This window comes from Salvelinus fontinalis, chromosome 6 (assembly GCF_029448725.1).
Source record: "Salvelinus fontinalis isolate EN_2023a chromosome 6, ASM2944872v1, whole genome shotgun sequence".
In the NCBI taxonomy this organism is placed as follows: domain Eukaryota; kingdom Metazoa; phylum Chordata; class Actinopteri; order Salmoniformes; family Salmonidae; genus Salvelinus; species Salvelinus fontinalis.
Genome location: NC_074670.1, coordinates 23220461 through 23241655, shown reverse-complemented (window position 1 = coordinate 23241655; position 21195 = coordinate 23220461). Strand labels below are relative to the sequence as shown.

Below are 21195 nucleotides of genomic sequence, written 5' to 3'. Positions count from 1 at the left end.
TCCCAGATCTGTATGTGCGTTGTCATGTATGGCATGACGATTAGAGTCAGAGGAGTTGGCTAAAGCACACACAGATCTGAAAACAGGGAAATGAGATGAGGATTGTATCCTCGACTCAAAATATTTATTTGTTCTGCCCATGATCACTGTTCGTTGTTGGATGGCCTTTACAAACCACTTCCTTTCTGATAGGGTGCACTGAGAGAATGTATGAAGTGTTGCTATGCACGGAAGGATTCCAAAGATTCAAAGCACCTGCCTGTAATCTAACTGAGATGATCGAAGCGCAGAAGTCATATCACCAAGTTACTCGTACGTTATTGTTTAGTGTGTATAGAAAACTGTCATTATCCTGAATTATTACAACAGGACTGTGTTGAGTTGACCTTTATTTTAAAGGTTGAGTTTTAGGACTTGTACATTTGATCTTATGTCTGTGTTGATTCCAATAAAGGAAAAAGTGGTGGTCCTGTTTTTTCAATTAAGCCAATGTAAGCGGACTGGTCTGCTCTGCCGGATGCAGTTATTGGCAAGCTTTTCCCCAAACGGGGGATGTCCTCTGAGGACTCAGTCACATTTAACCGTCTGCTGCTGCAGCATAAAAAGACACTGAAGTTATATTTATTTGTCCATTAAAAACACATTTAATTGACGGACAGATCTTGTGCTTTTATTTTGGATTCATAAGTATGCTGTTTGTTGTATTTACTGTGCATCTCATTTTAATATGTTGTACACTTTATCACTTCTAAGGCAGGGGCTACGGTTCTGTTTTTCAAAAGGGGTTTGAGACAAATCCAGTATAGTATTATTGTTACATTACATCACTGCTTGGTAGGCCTATGAGATGACAACCAAAGGGAAAAGTCAAGGACTTAAAGGCCTAGTTTTTTCTTCGACTGGCACTAATTCTGTCATCATTTCCTTACCTCATAAACCTGAATAACGGAAACTCTCTAGGAAACTTGGAAACTATTTGGCAATTGACTTTAAGAGCTGTTAGGGCCATAACGTTGTCATTGTAAGACAGGTAGTCTGTTTTCAGGATGATTGACGTTAAGAGCACTGAAAGCACTGCTTCAGACCCCTTTTCCATAAACTGCTGCCTTACTGTTTCCTTCTGTTCATTGTGGGGAGTTCACCCTGATGTCTTCCAGGTACAGTAACCTCCTTACACTGTAGCTTGGACCGCCATTGGACCAGGACCACAGTACAATAGTTGAACTATCTGACCATTGGCAAAACCAATACGCTTGTCATTTACTTTGAAAAATGTACAGTTGAGTTGTAGACACACTTATCACCTTTTCACAATGCTATTTGTCAGATGTAAGAACAATAGATGGGATATCTGTTTGATTATTGGTCACTATTTCTGATCAAAGAAGATCATATGGTTACCAAAATGCTTGGTTGGCTCAGTTGAAGATGTCTTGATTGTGATTCACATACTGAAATGATAGTTTAAACTGATAACCTGCTGTGTGAAAACATGAAGATTAGATCCATACATTTTTTTTAAATCCAAATGTCTCCAATAGGAGGCTTCCCTCCCCAGGTTAGAGCCAGACTGAGGTTTTGCAGCTAAGAGTAAATACAGAAGCAGTCAGTCCCAGAGGAGAGGGGGCAAGTCTAATGCATGTGCATAGAGAGAGAGAGAGCAAAAGCTAAAGAACATCTGCATATTCTCTGACTGCACAACCACAACAGTCACTAGCTTGACTCACTCGCCCAGGTGGATTTCCTTTTCCTGCTTCACTTATTTTTAAAACATTTAATTTAGATATACTGGCAGATCTTTTCACAAAACTTTATTTTGATATTAAGGTAAGGAGACTTTTGATGTTATTTTCAATAGTTAGTGTTGTCACACTGCAGCATGAAACCCCATGACAGATGTAGTGTTTACCACAGAATCTCGGAAGCTCGAAGATGACAATTACATTTTTTAATAAAGTCAACATGATTCAGATTCCACATTAGACTGTGTTTGATTGAGATTCAATATGGCCATGACAAAAGGTTAAAAAATACTGTCGTTTGTAATGTTTTTTTTAGGACTTCACTTGTATATGGTCCATCTTCATGTTCAATTACAGACTGAATGAGTAATAGCAACAACTGTTGTATCGATCTCTGGCATGTGCTGGCTCTTGTTTTCAATGGTTTTTCACTTACCTAATGTTTGTGCAGCTGTGGTAGTTGAACAGGATGTTCCATGAGTGTGTGACCCTGCTTGCTTCAGGTCCCTGACAGTCATAAACATGTCTGGTACACCTATGCAGCTCAGACCTGTGTACAGACTAAGGAACAACTCAGTGTAATCATCTTGTCACTCGGTCTAAGGCACTGCATCTCAGGCCCTAAGGCGTCACTACAGATACCCTGGTTCGAATCCAGGTTGTATCACAACCGGTTGTGATTGGGAGTCCCATAGGGCGGTGCACAATTCAGCGTCATCTGGGTTTGGCCGGTGTAGCCTGTCATTGTAAATAAGAATTTGTTCCTAACTGACTTGCCTAGCTAAATGGAACACAGAACACATGTGTTCTAGAATGGGCATGGCTATGTCTCTTAAAGCCATGGAACACAACTACTGTATGTCTGTCAGAATGGCCCGTACAGTCAACAGCTGCCTGAGTGTTGTGTGTAGCAGCAGGGTGTATGAAGCGGTCTAAATGGGAGCAATAACAGATGGCTCTGCAGAGAGCTGACAGAGGAACAGTTTGCTGTGTATTATAGACCACTTTAAATCACTGCAAACTACCTAAACATCTCAACTCAGAGTGGAGTTTAGTTCCATGTATTAATAACTCCAGGAGACACCCAGGAGCTGCCAATGTTACATTTCAGTTCATAAACTGAAGGGAACTGGTGCATGTTTTTATATTAGATTGTGGACCTCCCTCACTGGTAGCTTGGGTCTGGAATGTGTTGTATACATTGTAGCTGTAGGCTGCGTCTTGGCACTATTTTCCCTATAAAGTGCACTACTTTTGACCATTATAGACAATAAGGGGCCATTTGGGACAAAGCCCTAATCGTACTGTACGGCTGTGACATGGCACCCATTCTGGGTTAAGGAGGTGAAATATGAAGCTGTGGTTTCAGGCAGGTAGGAGGTGAAAGTGCTTCCTATTTATAATTCTTCTAGAGTCTGACTGACATCCCATCAACCATTCTCCCTGTCAGTGACTGGCAGTGTTTGTTGATGTGTACTCATCCTCAGGACTGGAGGTTGGGTTGGTTGTCTCTGCAATTGTTTTACCAGCTGCTGTCTGTCTGTCCACCCATTTGTCCGTGGGTCCCCCTGGTCAAGGATGAGGTCTCTGACCCTTGGGCTCTTTTGCCTGCTCTGCTGCGATGCAGTTCGAGTGGACCACAGAGACAGACGCCGTTCCAGACCATCCGTCCTGTCCACAGGACGCAATGACTCGGCCGCCCAGTCCAACTCAGTGGGTAAGACCAGCAGAGATTACTGGTACTAAAGGAAATGTGGTGCTAGCTAAATACTGTGGTTTGTGTCACAATTAACACTATCAACAAGGAAGGTCCTACAGGTTCTAGTTTTGTCACACCTGGACTACTGTTCAATCGTGTGGTCAGGTGCCACAAAGATGGACCTCGGAAAATTACAATTATCTCAGAACAGGGCAGCACGGCTGGCCCTTAAATGTGCACGGAGAGCTAACATTAGTAATTTGCATGTACATCTCTCATGGCTCAAAGTGGAGGAGAGATTGACTTCATCACTACTTGTTTTTGTAAGAAGTGTTGACATGCTGAATGCACGATGTTTAAACTACTAGCACACAGCTCAGACACCCATGCATACCCCACAAGACATGCCACCAGAGGTCTCTTTACAATCTCCAAGTCCAGAACAGACTTTTGGAGGCGCACAGTACTACTGTACATAGAGCCATGACTACATGGGACTCTATCCACATCAGGTAACTGATGCAAGCAGTAGAATCAGATTTTAAAAAACAGATAAAAATACTGTGAACAGACACACACAGGCATAGACACACATACACATGATAAGACATGCACTCTACATACATGTACACATGGATGTTGTATTGTAAATATGTGATAGTGGAGTAGTGGCCAGAGGGAACACACTAAATGTATTGGGTAAAGTGTTATGAAATGGAATGTCATGTCATATTTTAAATTGTATGTAACTGCCTTCATATTGCTGGATCCCAGGAAGAGTAATAAACACAAATACAATGGAATATAGTGGAATGCATGGAATATAATGGGACATACAGTACAATATAATGGGACATACGGTACAATATCATGGAATATACGGTATAATATAATGGGACATACAGTAGAATATAATGGGACATACGGTACAATATAATGGAATATACAGTATAATATAATAGGACATACAGTACAATATAAGGGGACATACAGTACAATATAATGGGACATACGGTACAATATAATGGAATATACGGTATAATATAATAGGACATACAGTACAATATAATGGAATATACAGTACAATATAATGGAATATACAGTACAATATAATGGAATATACAGTACAATATAATGGAATATACAATACAATAAATATAATGGGACATACAGTACAATAAATATAATGGGACATACAGTACAATATAATGGGACATACAGTACAATGTAATGGAATATACAGCACAATGTAATGGAATATACAGTACAATATAATGGGACATACAGTACAATGTAGTGGAATATACAGTACAATATAATGGAATATACAATACAATAAATATAATGGGACATACAGTACAATATAATGGGACATACAGTACAATGTAATGGAATATACAGTACAATATAATGGAATATACAGTACAATATAATGGAATATACAGTACAATAAATATAATGGGACATACAGTACAATATAATGGGACATACAGTACAATATAAAGGAATATACAGTACAATATAATGGGATATACAGTACAACATAAAGGAATATACAGTACAATATAATGGGATATACAGTACAATATAAAGGAATATACAGTACAATATAATGGAATGTACAGTACAATATAATGGAATATACAGTACAATATAAAGGAATATACAGTACAATATAAAGGAATATACAGTACAATATAAAGGAATATACAGTACAATATAATGGGACATAGAGTACAATGTAATGGAATATACAGTACAATCTAAAGGAATATACAGTACAATATAATGGGATATACAGTATAATCTAAAGGAATATATAGTACAATCTAAAGGAATATACAGTACAATATAATGGGATATACAGTACAATATAACGGGACATACAGTACAATCTAAAGGAATATACAGTACAATTTAATGGGATATACCGTATAATATAATGGGATATACAGTACAATTTAATGGAATATACAGACCATACGTGTTTGCACATTTACAGTATGTATATTCATAATTGGTCTGTATTTCACCTCACAGTAAAGATCAAGTAAAATCAATGTCTGACAAGGGGAACTGGTCCTCTCTAGAGGGTATATATGGAGCATGTAGATGTTTTTCTTCTTGTCTTTCCCAGGCTTAGTTTAGTGTTGACTGACCTACAGATTATTACTGGAGGCTAGAGAACTCAGAATCTTTCCTCTGCTCTCAGACTGACTGTCTACACAAAGTAATAATCACTGTCCAAACTCAAAAAGAAAGAATCAACCAGATAGTGTCAGAATGATGTACTACAGTACTTTAAGACCCAACTTCTGGTTTCTTCATACAGAGAGCTCATGTAAATATCCGTTATATACAGTGTAGTAAGACTACTTCCAGTCAGATTATCTGTATGTTCCTCAGAGAGCCCCTGTAAATACTATATTAGAGTTACATTAAGCCTATATACAGTACAATACTTCCATTAAGGCTTTCTTTGTGTTCTCCCCCAGAGAGCCTGTGTAATTATGACATATAGTAGTCCTGGCCTACTGTACCTCCAGTAATGCCTGTGTCTTTCCCCAGAGAGCCTGTGTAAAGGGAAGCCCCTGGATTTTGTGTTCATCATCGATAGCTCCCGCAGCGTGCGTCCCAGCGACTACGAAAAGGTCAAGATCTTCATCACCAACATCCTGGCCTTCCTGGACGTGGGCCCGGAGGCGACGCGCGTCGGGCTGCTGCAGTATGGCAGTGTGGTGCAGAACGAGTTCTCCCTCAACACCTACAGCAGAAAGGTAGTCTAGGCCCTAGGGAACAAGTTATCCCATAACACCTACCTCAGCAAGGTAGCCTGGGGAACGAGTTCTGTCTCAACACCTACAACAGCAAGGTACACTCTTAGAAAACAAGGTGCTATCTGGAACCTAAAAGGGTTCTTCAGCTGTTCCCATAGGAGAACCCTTTGAAGAACCCTTTCTCCCTAAACTACACTTTGAGAAAAAAAGGGTTCCTAAAGGGTTCTTCGTCTGTCTCTTTTTGGTTTCAGGTAAAACCCTTTTTGGCTCCAGGTAGAACCCTTTTGGTTCCAAGTAGAACCAGTTTGGGTTCCACATAAAACCCTTTCCACAGAGGGTTCTACATGGAACCCAAAATGGTTCTACGTGGAGACAAAAATAGTTTTTTTTACTTGGAACCAAAAAGGGTTCTCCTATGGGGACAGCTGAAGAACCCTTCTGAAACCATTTTTTCCCTAAGAATATAGTTTGGGGAACAAGTTCTGTCTCGACACCAACAAGGTAGCCTAGAGAACAGGTTCTCTCTCTCGATGCACTTAGCTGAATAGCCGTTGTGCCCTTGAGCAAAGTACTTCTACCCACAGGGATGTTGCAATGTGGCTGAACTTCCTTCCTCCCAAATGTGTGGTGAGACTGGGAGCAGAAGAAACAGATGGACAATTCAGTACTGTTCTATTCTTTTTACAATATGTTTATTTGGTTTTCCAAGTACAGTTGCTCAGAAACAGTCTGTAACAAGAATCCCCCCAAAAACTAACCCACCCACATTAACAAACACAGAACTGTTGTATTCAAGGCAGATGTGGAGCGAGCGGTGAAGGCCATGGACCACCTGGCCACCGGCACCATGACCGGCCTGGCTATCCAGTACACCATGGAGACGGCCTTCACCGAGCCAGAGGGCGCCCGGCCCGCCGACATGCACATCCCCCGCATCGCCATGATTGTAACGGACGGGCGCCCCCAGGACATGGTGGAGGAGGTGGCGGCACAGGCCCGGCAGGCGGGCATCCAGATCTTCGCCATCGGAGTGGGCAGGGTGGATATGAACACGCTGCGGGCCATCGGGAGTGAGCCCCACTCGGAGCATGTGTACCTGGTGGCCAACTTCAGCCAGATAGAGACCCTCACCTCCGTCTTCCAGTCCAATCTGTGTGGAGGTGTTCTCTCTCTGTTCATCTCTCAATACACTCATGTGCTTTAATCATTATATTGATGGAGATTGTAAGGATTTATTATTTGTATGGATGTGTGTGTGTGCATACGGGCATGTGTGTTTATGTATTAGGTACAGACCTGTGCTCTGTGATGGACCATCAGTGTGATCACCTCTGTGTGAGCGCCCCAGCCTCCTATATGTGCGGGTGTAGAAAGGGTTACACCCTTAACTCTGATGGCAAGACCTGCCGCGGTGAGTGAGCAACTTAGTCGACTGTGCTCAACTCCATTATAACAGGCTTGACCACATCATTTGACTAAGAACATGGAAAATATGTTGCTTTTGGACAGACAAACTCACTAGTGGGGAACAAGGAAACAAGTCAGTGGTGTAAATCAGAATCAGTGGGGCCTAGCTGGCTGGGTTAGGGTTTGCCTGTGGGACGGTGCAGTGCTAGGGCTGGTGGAATAGCAGGAGCAGCAGCAGAGGCATAGGGTAAGGGTTAGGGTAAGGGTTAGCTACAGCAGTAGCATTAAATCCTGTCTTTGCCAATGTTGTGGTCCTCCTGGTTCTGTAGCGGAAGACCTGTGTGATGTGGTGGACCATGGCTGTGCCCATATCTGTGCCAATGTGGCAGGGGTACCAGGCTACGAGTGTCGCTGCCGGCTTGGGTATGAACTCAACGAGGACGAGAGGACGTGCCGAAGTGAGATTCTTAGTTTTTCCTCTTTCATTCATTCGCTCTTTATTTATTTTTGTGTGGTTATGACTAAAGTTAACATAGAAAAAAACTGAAAACAAGTAATTTATCTGCTTGTGAAGATTAACCTGAATTCCAGATTTCCATCTGTCATTTCATTGCTCAAATCTGATGGGCTATTATACTGAAAACAATAAATAATTTGTTTTGGGTTACATTTTAGTCCATGGACTGGCTCAGTGATGCAACAACGCTTGACTATTGTAGTGTTCACAATCAGTTTTTTAAGCAGTTGAAGGGATGAATGTCCCAGATCAGTCCAACTCTAATACAGTATTTGGTCTATCTTGTTGCCAGACAGAGGTCCAAGTCCACCCACATTTGGACATGCCCCTAGTGCTCTAGTGGAACTTCAGACTTCAGAGTAGCATAGGGGAGATCTCCAAGAGGAAGTGTGCTTTTTGAATCATCTCACTGGCTGCTGACATATGGGGGAGTGTGTCCAGGGTGTCAGAATACTAAGAGATCATAACACAGCCAGGAATCCATCTGGTTTGATCTGTGGAAAGGTTTCTACATGGAACCCAAAAGGGGTTCTTCAAAGGGTTCTCCTATGGGGACAGACGAACAACCCTTTTTGGTTCTAGATAGCAACTTTTTTTCTCCTAAGAGTGTATTTTCCGATGCAAATTGCACAATAAACATTTTAATTAACTTCAGAAAGCACACCTCTTGAGTGTATTACAATCCTAACACATTTTGGATATTGATTTCAGAGCCCTGTGGGTTAATCAAAACTGTAAGTGCTTAAAAAAAATAGGTAGAAACAACTGGTATTACAGGAAAAAAATTAAATGAAAAATTAAAGGCACCTATTCACTACTTTATCTCTTGTTAACATCCTGAGAATAATGTATGAATTCAAGCCAATCTATGTGTGTCTCTACCTTTTCCCATCAGGAATAGATTACTGTGACCTGGGGAACCATGGCTGTCAGCATGACTGTGTCAGCTCTTCCGAGTCTTACATCTGTAGATGCACGAGGGGCTATGTTCTCAACCGCGATGGCAAGACCTGCAGCAGTAAGTTCATCACTCCTCTGGTTATATGAACTGTGTTACTGTGCTATTAACAACACTGTACTCAACCTCCCCCTCCTGAGATGGCAGTGCCAGTACACCTCTAAAAATGGTTTAAAATATATTACATCTAACAAATAAAGAAATCGTAAACTGTTCATTCAAAATATCAGTTGTTGGAGGACTCAGCAACAGAGTGCTGTGCTCACAGTGTGGGCAGTGTTGAGGAAAACATTTGTAATGTATTTATTTGTTGAATGTGGTGAATATGTGAGTCACTGTTATATATAACAGTGTAGAAGTGTTAATTCCCTGAAAGAATATTAGTATGTGTTGTCCCTTTCTCTCTTCTGCCTTGTTTCTATCTCTGTATCTGATGTGACTAACACCTCTCAGAGATTGACCACTGTGCACTTAGCGACCATGGGTGTGAACATGAGTGTGTGAACACTGAAGATTCATTTTTCTGTAACTGCCATGAAGGCTACATACTCAGACCTGATAATAAAACCTGCAAAGGTAAGTCTCACCTGCTTCACACTAGAATAGTGTATGCTCTCAGTCTCACCTAATACACATAAATATAACTTGTATTTAACATTTTACTTAGATTTTAACATACTAGCAGGTCTTGCTTATTGTCCTCAACAACTGGGTCTGATCACTTTTACTTACTGCAGAGCTTGATCCATGTTCCCTTGGTAACCATGGGTGTGAGCATGACTGTGTGAACACTGAAGATTCATTTGTGTGTAGATGTCGAGAAGGCTACAAACTCAGACCTGATAACAGAACCTGCAAGAGTAAGTCCATGGCATGCTTCCATGTCTTACTATCAGCTGTGCGGTAACAGATCTTTTGGACATTGCACAGTAATAAGAGGATCTTCTCTATGCATCATGCTGTTTTGGCCTAACGGATTCACATCCCTTTGAATTGATATGTTAGAATGAATGTTTCGTATTAATGCTTATGTGACTGAGGGAAGTTGGACTGCCTTCAAATATACACCTAACTGTCTCTTTTATAATGGGTCTGACTGTGACTGAGTGTTTTTCCATCCTGGTATTTATATGTTACATAATTTGGATGAGTGTGATTATGAGGTCATGGTTAATCCTGATGCTCCCTCTAGTCCAGGGTGTTCTTTTCCTGGATTAAGAGGAATATTCCATGCTGTTTGACAGTGACAAGCACATGTCGTGAAGGAAGAAAGAGTAGTTCTCGATAAGTAGATAGATGGATATTCATGCACTTTATTACCCAATGTTGCATTAAAATGACTGTCTTTGGAACCATGAAGCCTGGAGTAGAGAACACACATTTCCATTATTAATGAGAATTATCCTTATTACTATTTCAACATGACCTGCACCAGGGGCGCAACTTTCACTGGGGAATGGGGGGACATGTCTCCCCCACATTCGGAAATTGCATTTTTGTCCCCACCCCCAGTTTTATCATTGGAATGTGATACAAAACGAGGCAACGGTGTGCTTTAGGACCATGCGGACTCCTCCGAGCGGTAGGCTGTTGGGAGTGTTTATCTGACTGGATATTTTTTTTTCAAAGAATAATAATAATATGTCCCCGCCACTTCTAAAACCAAAGTTGTGCCCCTGAACGGCACAAATGTCTTCATAATGTTGGGCCATTATTGTAAAATGAGCCAGTTATTAGCCTGTCAGCGACATCGTTTAAGTAATGTAGGCTAGTACTTTCTGCTGCTGTCTTGCCATGGTATAGTTTATTTGGGGCGTCGTGACTTGACAACACTATTTGTCTCTACTATGGCAGAGGTAGTGTGTGGAGATGGAGTGATGGATCTGGTATTTGTAATTGACGGCTCTAAGAGCCTGGGACCGGCCAACTTTGAGCTGGTCAAGCAGTTTGTGAATGGCATCGTGGACTCTCTGGACGTGTCCGGCACGGGCACCCACGTGGGGCTGCTGCAGTACTCCAGTAAGGTCCGCACAGAGTTCATCCTGGGTCAGTATACCTCAGGCCGGGACATCAACAGGGCCGTGTCGCGGATGCAGTACATGGGCAGAGGATCCATGACGGGTGCTGCACTGCGTCACATGTTTGAGTACAGCTTCTCTGCCAAGGAGGGGGCCAGGCCCGACATGCCACGGGTCAGCATCGTGTTCACCGACGGACGATCCCAGGATGATGTGTCGAAATGGGCCACTAAGGCAAAGGATGCTGGTACGGTTTCTTTACGTTGTGTTTGCTGAACTTGATCTGATTGCAGAGCCATTTAAAGAGCCTTTAATAGAGTACCATCTTCTCTTAAAGGAGTCATTCATCCACTTCCTTCTGACCTTTGACCTGCTTCACTGTCCCCAGGTATCACGATATATGCACTTGGTGTTGGTAAAGCCATCGAAGAGGAGCTCAGAGAAATTGCTTCCGAGCCAGATGATAAGCATTTGTACTATGCTGAAGATTTTAGCAACATGGGAGAAATTACAGACAAATTGAAGTCACGGATATGTAAAGGTACCCAATGAATAAAACACACTCTAAAATAACTTTCTTATTAAAGATCCATCACAGCTACACATTATTAATTATTTCTCACACTTTCCTGCACAGTGCACAAATCCTCTCATCTTGAATAAATTATGAATTCTATAAATACAAATACTGAATCAAAAATGTCCCAAAACCCATCTAAAGTCTTAAAACGAATCAGATTGTTTATGAAGGTGGTGCTTATCGACTTCTATATCATGTTTCATACTTAAGCAATAAGGTCTGAGGGGGTGTGGTACATGGCCAATATACCACGGCTAAGCGCTGTTCTTATGCGCAACGCAGAGTGCCTGTATACAGCCCTTAGCCGCGGTATATTGGCAATATACCATAAACCCCCAAGGTGCCTTATTGCTATTATCACACGGCTGTCAGCCAATCAGCATTCAGAGATCGTACCACCCAGTTTATAATGTGTGTTAGATGGATTTTCTCTCATGCACTGCATTTCAGGAAATATTTATTGAGGAGCCAGTAAGTGCTTTATGTTCAGGGGAAAAATGCTGTAAATCTCTGCCACCTGCAGGTGATTTTATGAAGTACAACAGAAACCATACCATAGGAGGCCTATCATTGTACAGTATATTGTGCGGCTCTGGGAATGAATAATTGTATTGCACTTGATCTGTGTCAGTCTGTTCCTAAAAGACAATCCATACTGTGTCTGTCTGTGAACAGAGAAACCCTCCCCTCAAGATATGTGTAAGTGTGAGAACGTGATGCTCTTCCAGAGGCAGGTCAACGAACAGCTTAGGAGACTGACCCAGAATAATATCCTTTACAGCTCTGTGGTGGTGTGCATACTTTAGATAAGATATTTAATATTGCCATGACATTGAATGCTTTACAAATGGTACCCCATTACCTGTATAGTGTGCTACTTTTGACTAGAGTCCTATCAGCCCTGGTCAAACGTAGTTCACTATAAAGGAAATAGGCTGCCATTTAGGATGCACTCAGTATCTTTAAAAATGTGTTTAGTTTAAAATCAATAACTTCCTTAATGTGTAAGTACTTGATGTTGTGTCAAAAAGGATGGAGACCCTTGAGAATCAACTTGGACACAAATGAAGGACAAAGACATTGTTTTCATCTGTTCGTCCTCAACGGATTCTTCTCAACTGGCCTGCGGTGCAAGAGCATTACTAAACTTCAAGGGATAACTTTAAGCTATTTCAACATGCTACACTGAAATATAATATGGAATATTTTCTACAGTAACTGCTATTTATATTCGGAACAAAACTATGCATTTATGCATGTGGCTGTGGACTGGAGTAAGTGGGGCCAAAAATACTGTATATCTTTGCTACATTCAGTTATCAAAATTAATTTTTAAAAGTAAATAAGATAAAATAGATAACTGCAATTTATAGATCTAAATATAACTCGTATAAGATACAGTACAACATTTTATAATGACAAATCAAAGTAAAATCACTTTGTATTTCAAGCTAAATACTTTCTATTGTTGTTGTGAATAAAATCTCTGTTGATCTTGCTTGTATTGTACTTTGTGGAACACCAAAATGTGTCACAACGTTTTCAAAGAGCGGAAGATCAAATCATCTGTTAGATTAGGATTGAACCCGACAAGGTTTTTGTATAAAACATTAGAAACAAACATAGTGGTCTTACTGCTGCAATTTCCAACCACACCCCCAAGACTGAGCCAAACAATAGCACACACACAGAGATAGTGAGAATAACAAGAGGAGGATTCTCTATCCAGCCCACTACAGTTGGGAGTTCTCTTTCTCCAGTTAATAGACTAGGTCATACAGACCTATCTATAAATTCATCAAGAGACCTCAATACCACACAACTCTCTACCAACTACAGTAGCTGCCCCACTACTTTATCTATCTCTGATAACTATTTGCAGGCCTGAGGAAGAATTCTCCATCTGTCCTGCTGTTCCAATAAATGTACAATGCCGATGGTGTGTTCTTTTTCAACCAGGGTAGGAGATTCATGACATTCCAATTCATGTGAATTCTGAATAATCTAACAATGAAATGTTCTGTGTTTATCCTGCTGCATAGATCTAGGCTAGAGTCACCCGCTCCTTTCCCCCTCCCTGATAGATCAAGCTTCCCTATGGTGTGAACCTGGCTGGCAGGTCTCTGGTCCCTGGATAACACACCGCCAGGGGTACGTCCCAAATGGCACCCTATTCCCTACATAGTGGGCCCTGATCAAAGGTAGTGCACTAAATAGGGAGCCTTTTTGGATGCAACCCGCCAGGCATTTTGTCTTTCCTCTCCCATCCCTTTACAAAGGTCATGTGTTTCCTGGCCAAACACCAGGCTTTGGTGTTGCTTACAGATACACTGTGATCAGAATATCAAACCAGGGTGTGAGATGAATTCAGAGTGGGTTGGAACCTGTCTGTTGAAGTAGGTACGCTACACTGCACCAAGTGGACCTGTGCAGGGCAGGAGCAGCGGGTGCATGGTATTAGCAAGTGGTGAGGTACACTACATGACCAAAAGTATGTGGACACCTGCTCGTCAAACATCTCATTCCAAAATCATGGACATTAATATGTAGTTGGTCCCCCCTTTGCTGTTATAACAGCCTCCACTCTTCTGGGAAGGGTTTCACTAGATGTTGGAACATTGCTGCGGGACTTGCTTCCATTCAGCCACAAGAGCATTAGTGAGGTTGAGCGAATAGCCCGGGCTCGCAGTCAGCGTTCCAATTCCTCACAAAGATGTTTGATGGAGTTGAGGTCAGGGCTCTGTGCAGGCCAGTCAAGTTCTTCCACACTGATCTCGACAAACCATTTCTGTAGGGACTTCGCCTTGTGCACGGGGGCATTGTCATGCTGAAACAGGAACTGGTCTTCCCCAAACTAATCTAAGGCTTGTGTGCCACTGCTCAGCCATGGAAACCCATTTAATGAAGCTCCCAACTAACAGTTATTGTGCTGACATTGCTTCCAAAGGCAGTTTGGAACTCGGTAGTGAGTGTTGCAACCTAGGACAGAGGATTTTTACACACTTCAGTGGTCCCGTTCCGTGAGCTTGTGTGGCCTACCACTTCGCAGCTGAGCTGTTGTTACTCCTATACGTTTCCACTTCACAATAACAGCACTTACAGTTGACCTGGGCAGCTCTAGCAGGGTAGACATTTGACCAACTGACTTGTTGGAAAGGTTGCATCCTATGACGGCGCCACATTAAAGGTCACTGAGCTGTTCAGTAAGGCGATTCAACTGACAATGTTTGTCTATGGAGAATGCATGGCTGTGTGCCCGATTTTATACACCTGTCAGCAACAGTTGTGGCCGAAATCCACAAATTTTAAGGGATGTCCACATAGTTGTTTATATAGTGTAGAGTTGTCACATGAGAAATATCAGGGGGAAAAAATAAACTGTGAACAGATTTGATACAAGACAGCTTATTTCTTGCAGAATCTTGCATGATGTCGCTAGTTGTGTTGGCATGTGATCAGCTCACCTTTTGCTTTCATCCAACAAAAACAATACTTCCAATCAACGTTTTGGGTTGATGAATACACACATTTTATTTAAAATTACATACCATGTAAAAGATTACAAACCAAAAATCGTTACAGAAAGTAAAGGTTATTATAATGATAGTAAAATTGAGCTCAACAGATGACAATGACAGTCAGCTGGTAAGAAATATAAAAACAATAACATTTAAAACTTCAAATGTTTTGCAGGAGACAGCCAGCAAGCCACCTATCAACCGTTGCTCTTCTCTTACCGTCTTAGTAATCACACAATAGAATTTACAACCATAGGAAAACAAAGAAAAAACAAACAGTTAAACTAAAATCAAAAACATCAGTCCTCCTCTTCACCAGTAGTGTTTAACTTCACTAGGGTAGGGGGCAGCATTTGGAATTTTGGATGAAATGCATGCCCAAATTAAACTGCCTGCTTCTCGGGCCCAGAAGATATGATATGCATATAACTGGTAGATTTGGATAGAAAACACTCTAAAGTTTCCAAAACTGTTAAAATAGTGTCTGTGAGTATAACATAACTGATTTGGCAGGCGAAAACCTGAGAAAAGAAAATACTTCCTGAATGGATTTGTTGTTGATTTTGTAGTTTTCTATTCAATGCCATTACAGTATCCATTGACTTAGGACTCAAATTGCAGTTTCTATGCCTTCCACTAGATGTCAACAGTCTTTAGAAATAGTTCAGACTTGTATTCTGAAAAATGAAGAAGTAAGAGCAGTCTGAATGAGTGGACCCTAAAGTGTCAACAAGAAACCGAGAGACTGCGTTTCTTGTTTACCTTTTAAATTGACGACGTTATTGTCCGGTTGAAATATTATCGAGGTTTGAATATAGGTTTGAATATAAACATCGTTTGACATGTTTCTATGAACTTTACGGATACAATTTGGATTTTTTTGTCTTCCTGTTTTGACTGCGTTTGAGCCTGTGGATTACTGAAGAAAACGCACAAACAAAACGGAGGTTTTTGGATATAAAGAGACTTTATCAAACAAAAGGAACATTTATTGAGTAAATGAATGTTTGCTGAGTGCAACCATATGAAGATCATCAAAGGTAAGGGATTCATTTTATCTCTATTTCTGACATGTGTAACTGTTCTACTTGGCTAGCTACTGTTTGTAATGATTTGTCTAGTGGGCTATGTTCTCAAATAATCGTAAGGTATGCTTTCGCCGTAAAGCATTTTAAAAATCTGACACCGTGGTTGGATTCACAAGAAGTTCATCTTTAAACCTATGTAAAATATGTTTTGTTTTCTGAATTTTTATAATGAGTATTTCTGTATTTGAATTTGGCGCCCAGCAGTTTCACTGGCTGTTGAAGAGGTGTGACGCTACCGTCTCACGTGCCCAAGAGAGGTTAAGAATCTAACCCCTCTCTTAAAACACATGCACACGTTATGAAACAGACTAGCATTTCAGATTAATAAATCAGCAACTGAACATGCTTCGCTTTTGAAACACAAATGAAAATGGTGTCTACTGAGCTTTTTGATCAGAGGTCATGGAGCATGGTGTTAATCACTTTGGAGCAGCCTAGAACTCAACACACCAAGCTGCTGCAGAGAGAGGAAAACACAACCACTGATCTGATCAAAACAACTGTTGATTAGCTGATAAGAGGCTGCTACCTGATTCAGTTAAATGCATGTCTCTGAAAATAATAAGTCTCCATCTTTCAACACGGCTGCATCACATACTGTCTGCAGGCATGAGGACGTTCAAACATCCCAACAACTTACACGAAACAACAATTCAACGCTCAACTAACAAGTTGTATGGGGAAAGACTGCTCCTAAGGCCCACCAGTAAATTTTGACTATAACTAATTTTCAGGGGGTAATTTTCATCTTTAAAGTCTAATATAATGGGAGTGTCTCCTTGCCTCGAGACAGTTGTATGCAGGGGTTGGTTTTAATCTGTTTCAGAGTCCTATGTGAGCTAAGAATGTTAGCTACAGTGCAGAGGTTCATGAGTGGAGCTCACACTTCAGTACACTGGCCGTCAGGCCTTCGCGACCTCACACTGATGCTGGAGGCCTCAGCCCCAGGGGGGGACCTGTCCTCTGGGCTCTCCCCCAAACGCAGTCTCTGCTCCCGGGGCTCCACTGCTTCCCCATCCCCTTCCTCCTCCTCATCGTCGCTCCAGTCCCCAGACCCATCCACAGAGGTGTTAGGACCAGATGACATGGAGGGTGTGGCCGTGGCCTCCTCTTCCCCCTCCTCTCCCTCCCCGACCTCAGCCCTCTCCGGCGCATCTGTGGGGCTGATGTGGAGCAGGGCCAGGGTGTCTTCCAGGGAGGGGCTGGTGGGGCTGCCAGGCTGGCCCCCCAGAGAGGTGGGAGGCCTGGCAGGAGCAGACAGGACTGTGAAAGCAGCTGGAGCTGCTGCAGCCTGCTGCAGTGAGGCTGCTGAAGTATCAGCCCCGTCTGCAGAGTTCCCTCTCCCTGCCGCAGCGGACCCCTGCGTGCCGCCCTCGGTGTCCAGACGGAGGCCCGCCACCCCTTTCTTGGGAATGTCCACAATGTCCCGTTTTATCTTGCGGCGGCGGCCGTGCTCATTGCGCCGGTACTGCACCATGTTCTCCAGGTCGGCCACGTACAGGAACCCGGCTATCAGCATCTCAGCTGTCTTCTTGCCCTTGGAGAAAGCATCTTCCAGCTCACGGCTGGTCCTCTCGTCATACTGCCACCAGCCGTTTCTCCCCTCATAGTACCAGGCGTTGTCCCCTGCGGCAGCCCGCCCTCCGGTCTTCAGCTCTTCGGGGGACAGCAGAGTGGGGTGCTCCAGGAAGTCCTCGGGAACCTCCTGTCTACAGAGAGCACAGCGCTTGCTCTGCCAGGACGCCCCTTTCACACACAGGAAACAGAAGACGTGGCGGCAGGGTAGCTGGACAGGGTGGACACAGCTCTGCAGGCAGATGGCACACTCTGGGACAGCCAGGGCAGGTGATGAGCCACTGGAACCAGAGCAGGCAGAATCACCACTCCCCTTCTTACTGGATGGGAGCGAGCTCACAGAGTGGTCAACCTCACCGCAGCTAGCCATCCTTAGGAAGTACTTTGGGTGGGGTGGGGGCAAAGAAAAGAGACCATTATTGACACAAAAAATATGTTAATGCGAACTACTAGCATCATAGTTGCCAAATTAAATCAACCAATACACTGAACAAGTTAAAGCAGTTTATTTAGCTACACACAGGACAGGCAGAGATTCTGTAGGAGCTACTTACTGTAATATCTGCTAATGTTGCGGCTGTAGCATTAGGCTTAATGGTGGTTGTTCAAATGTCTCACTGCCAAAAGGAAACAAAGGTTATAGCACAGATTTGATGTTTTTTTAATTGATAGATGAACTTCCGATTCCGGGAAACACAGTAAACAATACGGGAATGATGATATCAATAGTCGATTGTTTTTGGATAATTGAAACACTATTTTCAACTAAATCATGAAAAGAAGACCGGAACAGGGTCCCGATACCCAAGCTAGTTAACAATGACATGGGGCAAGCTTAGCTAGCTAAAATAAAAAATCTGGGTATATGCTCCTAAAAACCAATGAGGAGATGGGAGAGGCAGGACTTGAGCATCATAAATATAACCAATTATTCTATTTTAGCACCTGTCCATGCAGACCTGCGCGATCAGTGTGAATGCAATGATTTAATAATATGTATGTCTACATTTATTTTGCAATGCTCACGCACGCAACGCGAGCAGTGTGGTCAGTATGTGAGCTAGCTAACTGACAATACCTGTATCGCGATACTCGTTAGTGTCGTGGCAACGAAACATAACAACTTTCACTTATTTTGGAAAACAGCCCTAATGTTGAAAACAAAACATTATGTTGTCATCCAGTGACACATTTATTTATTATCCAGTGTAATATTTATTTTCTAAGCTACAGCTAACTATTTTACATACAGCTGGTTAGTAAAGGACTAAAGAGTTGAGTTTACTTCATGTTAATTTTCACATAGGAAAAATATCGTGATACAGTCCAACCAAAAACGAAGATTGCTAGCGAACAGTAGGCGTTTTGTTCTTCGAGGTTAAGCCATCGTCAGCAAGGTAGCTAGCTAACGTTGGCTAATCTCTGAGCTAGCAAACTCGACAGCATTCTCCCTTTACATAACATTAACGTAGCTAGCTACGGCCATAATATTTTTATATATTCAGTGTTGTTATTCGCATTGAAACGGCGACAAACGGAAGGTTGGCTAGTCTGCTAACTTTGATTTGAACTAACGTTACCCACCTCCAGGCGGAATCAAAACAATGAGACCTGTTGTATCCAAGTTTCTAGGATTGACAACATAGCTAGCTAACGTTAGCCTGCCGTCTCAGTCGAGAAAGACAGCGCTAGTCACTTCTCTCTCTTAACCGATACTGTCATTTCGCATGTTAGATTTATCGGTCATTGTGTACCTCTTGTATTGTTAAATATTACATTGATTATAAATCATACACATGTAACTAAATTAGCTGCAAAGCGAGAAATGTTATGTTAAACTCACCCGTCTGTTTTCCTCCTTCACAAAAAGAAACGTAGTAAGTTTAGGCTGTTAACGTATGATGACTACGTTTATTGAACGTAATCACGCACATTACAATTTTCTGGAATCAGCGGTGAAGTGCAAAATGAAGTAATTGCAGACCTTAATTCGGGACGTTTCTTAATGTGGGCTTTCCTTGATATCAGAAAACGCCCATTGGTGTTTAACATTGGTCAGTCCACAGATTTTTTATTTTATTTTTACCTTTATTTAACTAGGCAGGTCAGTTAATTAAGAACAAATTCTTATCTACAATCACAGCCTACCCCAGCCAAAATGGTGGTCACACCAGATGCTGACTGGTTTTCTGATCCACTCCCCAACTTTAAAAAAAAAAGGTATCTGTGAACAAAAGATGTAGGTCTGTATTTCCAGTCATGTGAAATCAATAGATTAGGGCCTAATTAATTTATTGATGTCCTTATATGAACTGTAAAGAATCTTTGAAATTGGTGCATCTATATTTTTGTTCAGTGTAGTTACACACACAGCACTTTTACCATACAATGTTTTCAACTTGCATATTTGATACAGGTTGACTTACATAATCAGACTGTGCATGTTAATTTATGTATACATTATTATCCAACATGTCCTCACCTGGGATTTGAACTCACAACCTCTTGGTTCATATTATTCAGAATTTCCGGCTATGCGACCATGTCTGTGTCAATTATCATCAATTAATCTGATTGATTTGATTTACATATTTAAGCAATTTTAGATTTTTCTGTGTCTAATGTTGGTGGTGCTTTTGGCTCCCGAGTGGCGCAGCAAAATAAAATACAGAGCAACACATCACGAAGTGTTTTTAGCGGCAAGAAGCCATTGGTTCAAAGTGTCTTCTTTAGCTCCATGAAGTTGAATGCTCCATATAAATTACATTCAAAAAAGTGAGGATCGATTGACGGATAGAGAGTGAGTGTGGAGGCTTCCATGGTACTGCAATATTTTTTTTGCAGGCGTTAGGCCAGCGAGAAGAATGCCCTTCTGACATCGAGATAAATGAAAAACAGATAAATAATTTAAAAGTAAAATAAAAAGAGATGCAGGAATATTTTCTGACAACAGAGTGGACATATTCAAAGCTATTTATCCAATAATATAGATACCAGACGGCATTCCCAAACCATGTGTATAAAGGCACCAGGTTCATTAAGATGGCACAATGTACAGGAAGCATCATTAAAAAATGTCATATGATACAGATTACGAGGAGTTTGATAAATGCTGGGTACAAAATTATAATGTGATGGTGATCAGGATAACGAGACGATTGTTGAATATTAGACTACACGGGGTCCCAACTAAAACATTGATCCAAACCTGGAAGGTCTCTATTCCACTGAGTATAGAGAGGAAGAGGTTTATAAGAAGTTGACAGTAAATAAATGATACATTTCGGAAACCCTTTGTTTCGATCTTAAACTCAAA

At 41.7% G+C, this 21195-nt stretch overlaps 2 protein-coding genes across 5 annotated transcripts; one reads left to right on the top strand and one right to left on the bottom strand.

Annotated features, from left to right (window-relative positions):
* The first annotated feature begins 1630 nt into the window (after positions 1-1630).
* On the top strand, positions 1631-13196 carry LOC129857367 (matrilin-2-like). 3 transcript variants are annotated; one of them, XM_055925527.1, is made up of 13 exons: positions 1631-1827; positions 3320-3459; positions 6010-6218; positions 7015-7378; positions 7507-7629; positions 7955-8083; positions 9038-9160; positions 9554-9676; positions 9838-9960; positions 10955-11365; positions 11507-11659; positions 12374-12466; positions 12711-13196. In XM_055925527.1, the coding sequence occupies exons 2-13, from the start codon at positions 3321-3323 to the stop codon at positions 12764-12766; spliced, it is 2046 nt and encodes a 681-aa protein (XP_055781502.1). In that variant the 5' UTR covers positions 1631-1827; position 3320; the 3' UTR covers positions 12767-13196. The 3 variants fall into 3 exon arrangements, with proteins under 3 accessions (XP_055781502.1, XP_055781503.1, XP_055781504.1); XM_055925528.1 differs by having other exon boundaries at positions 3230-3459; XM_055925529.1 differs by lacking the exon at positions 7507-7629 and having other exon boundaries at positions 1632-1827.
* A 2007-nt stretch (positions 13197-15203) lies between these two features.
* Positions 15204-19849, bottom strand: LOC129857366 (E3 ubiquitin-protein ligase rnf146-like). 2 transcript variants are annotated; one of them, XM_055925525.1, is made up of 3 exons: positions 19723-19849; positions 18434-18496; positions 15204-18261 (listed from the first exon to the last, which is right to left on the bottom strand). In XM_055925525.1, exon 3 carries the CDS (start codon positions 18247-18249, stop codon positions 17185-17187), a length of 1065 nt encoding a protein of 354 aa, XP_055781500.1. In that variant the 5' UTR covers positions 18250-18261; positions 18434-18496; positions 19723-19849; the 3' UTR covers positions 15204-17184. The 2 variants fall into 2 exon arrangements, with proteins under 2 accessions (XP_055781500.1, XP_055781501.1); XM_055925526.1 differs by lacking the exon at positions 19723-19849 and adding an exon at positions 19464-19618.
* Positions 19850-21195: the final 1346 nt, after the last annotated feature.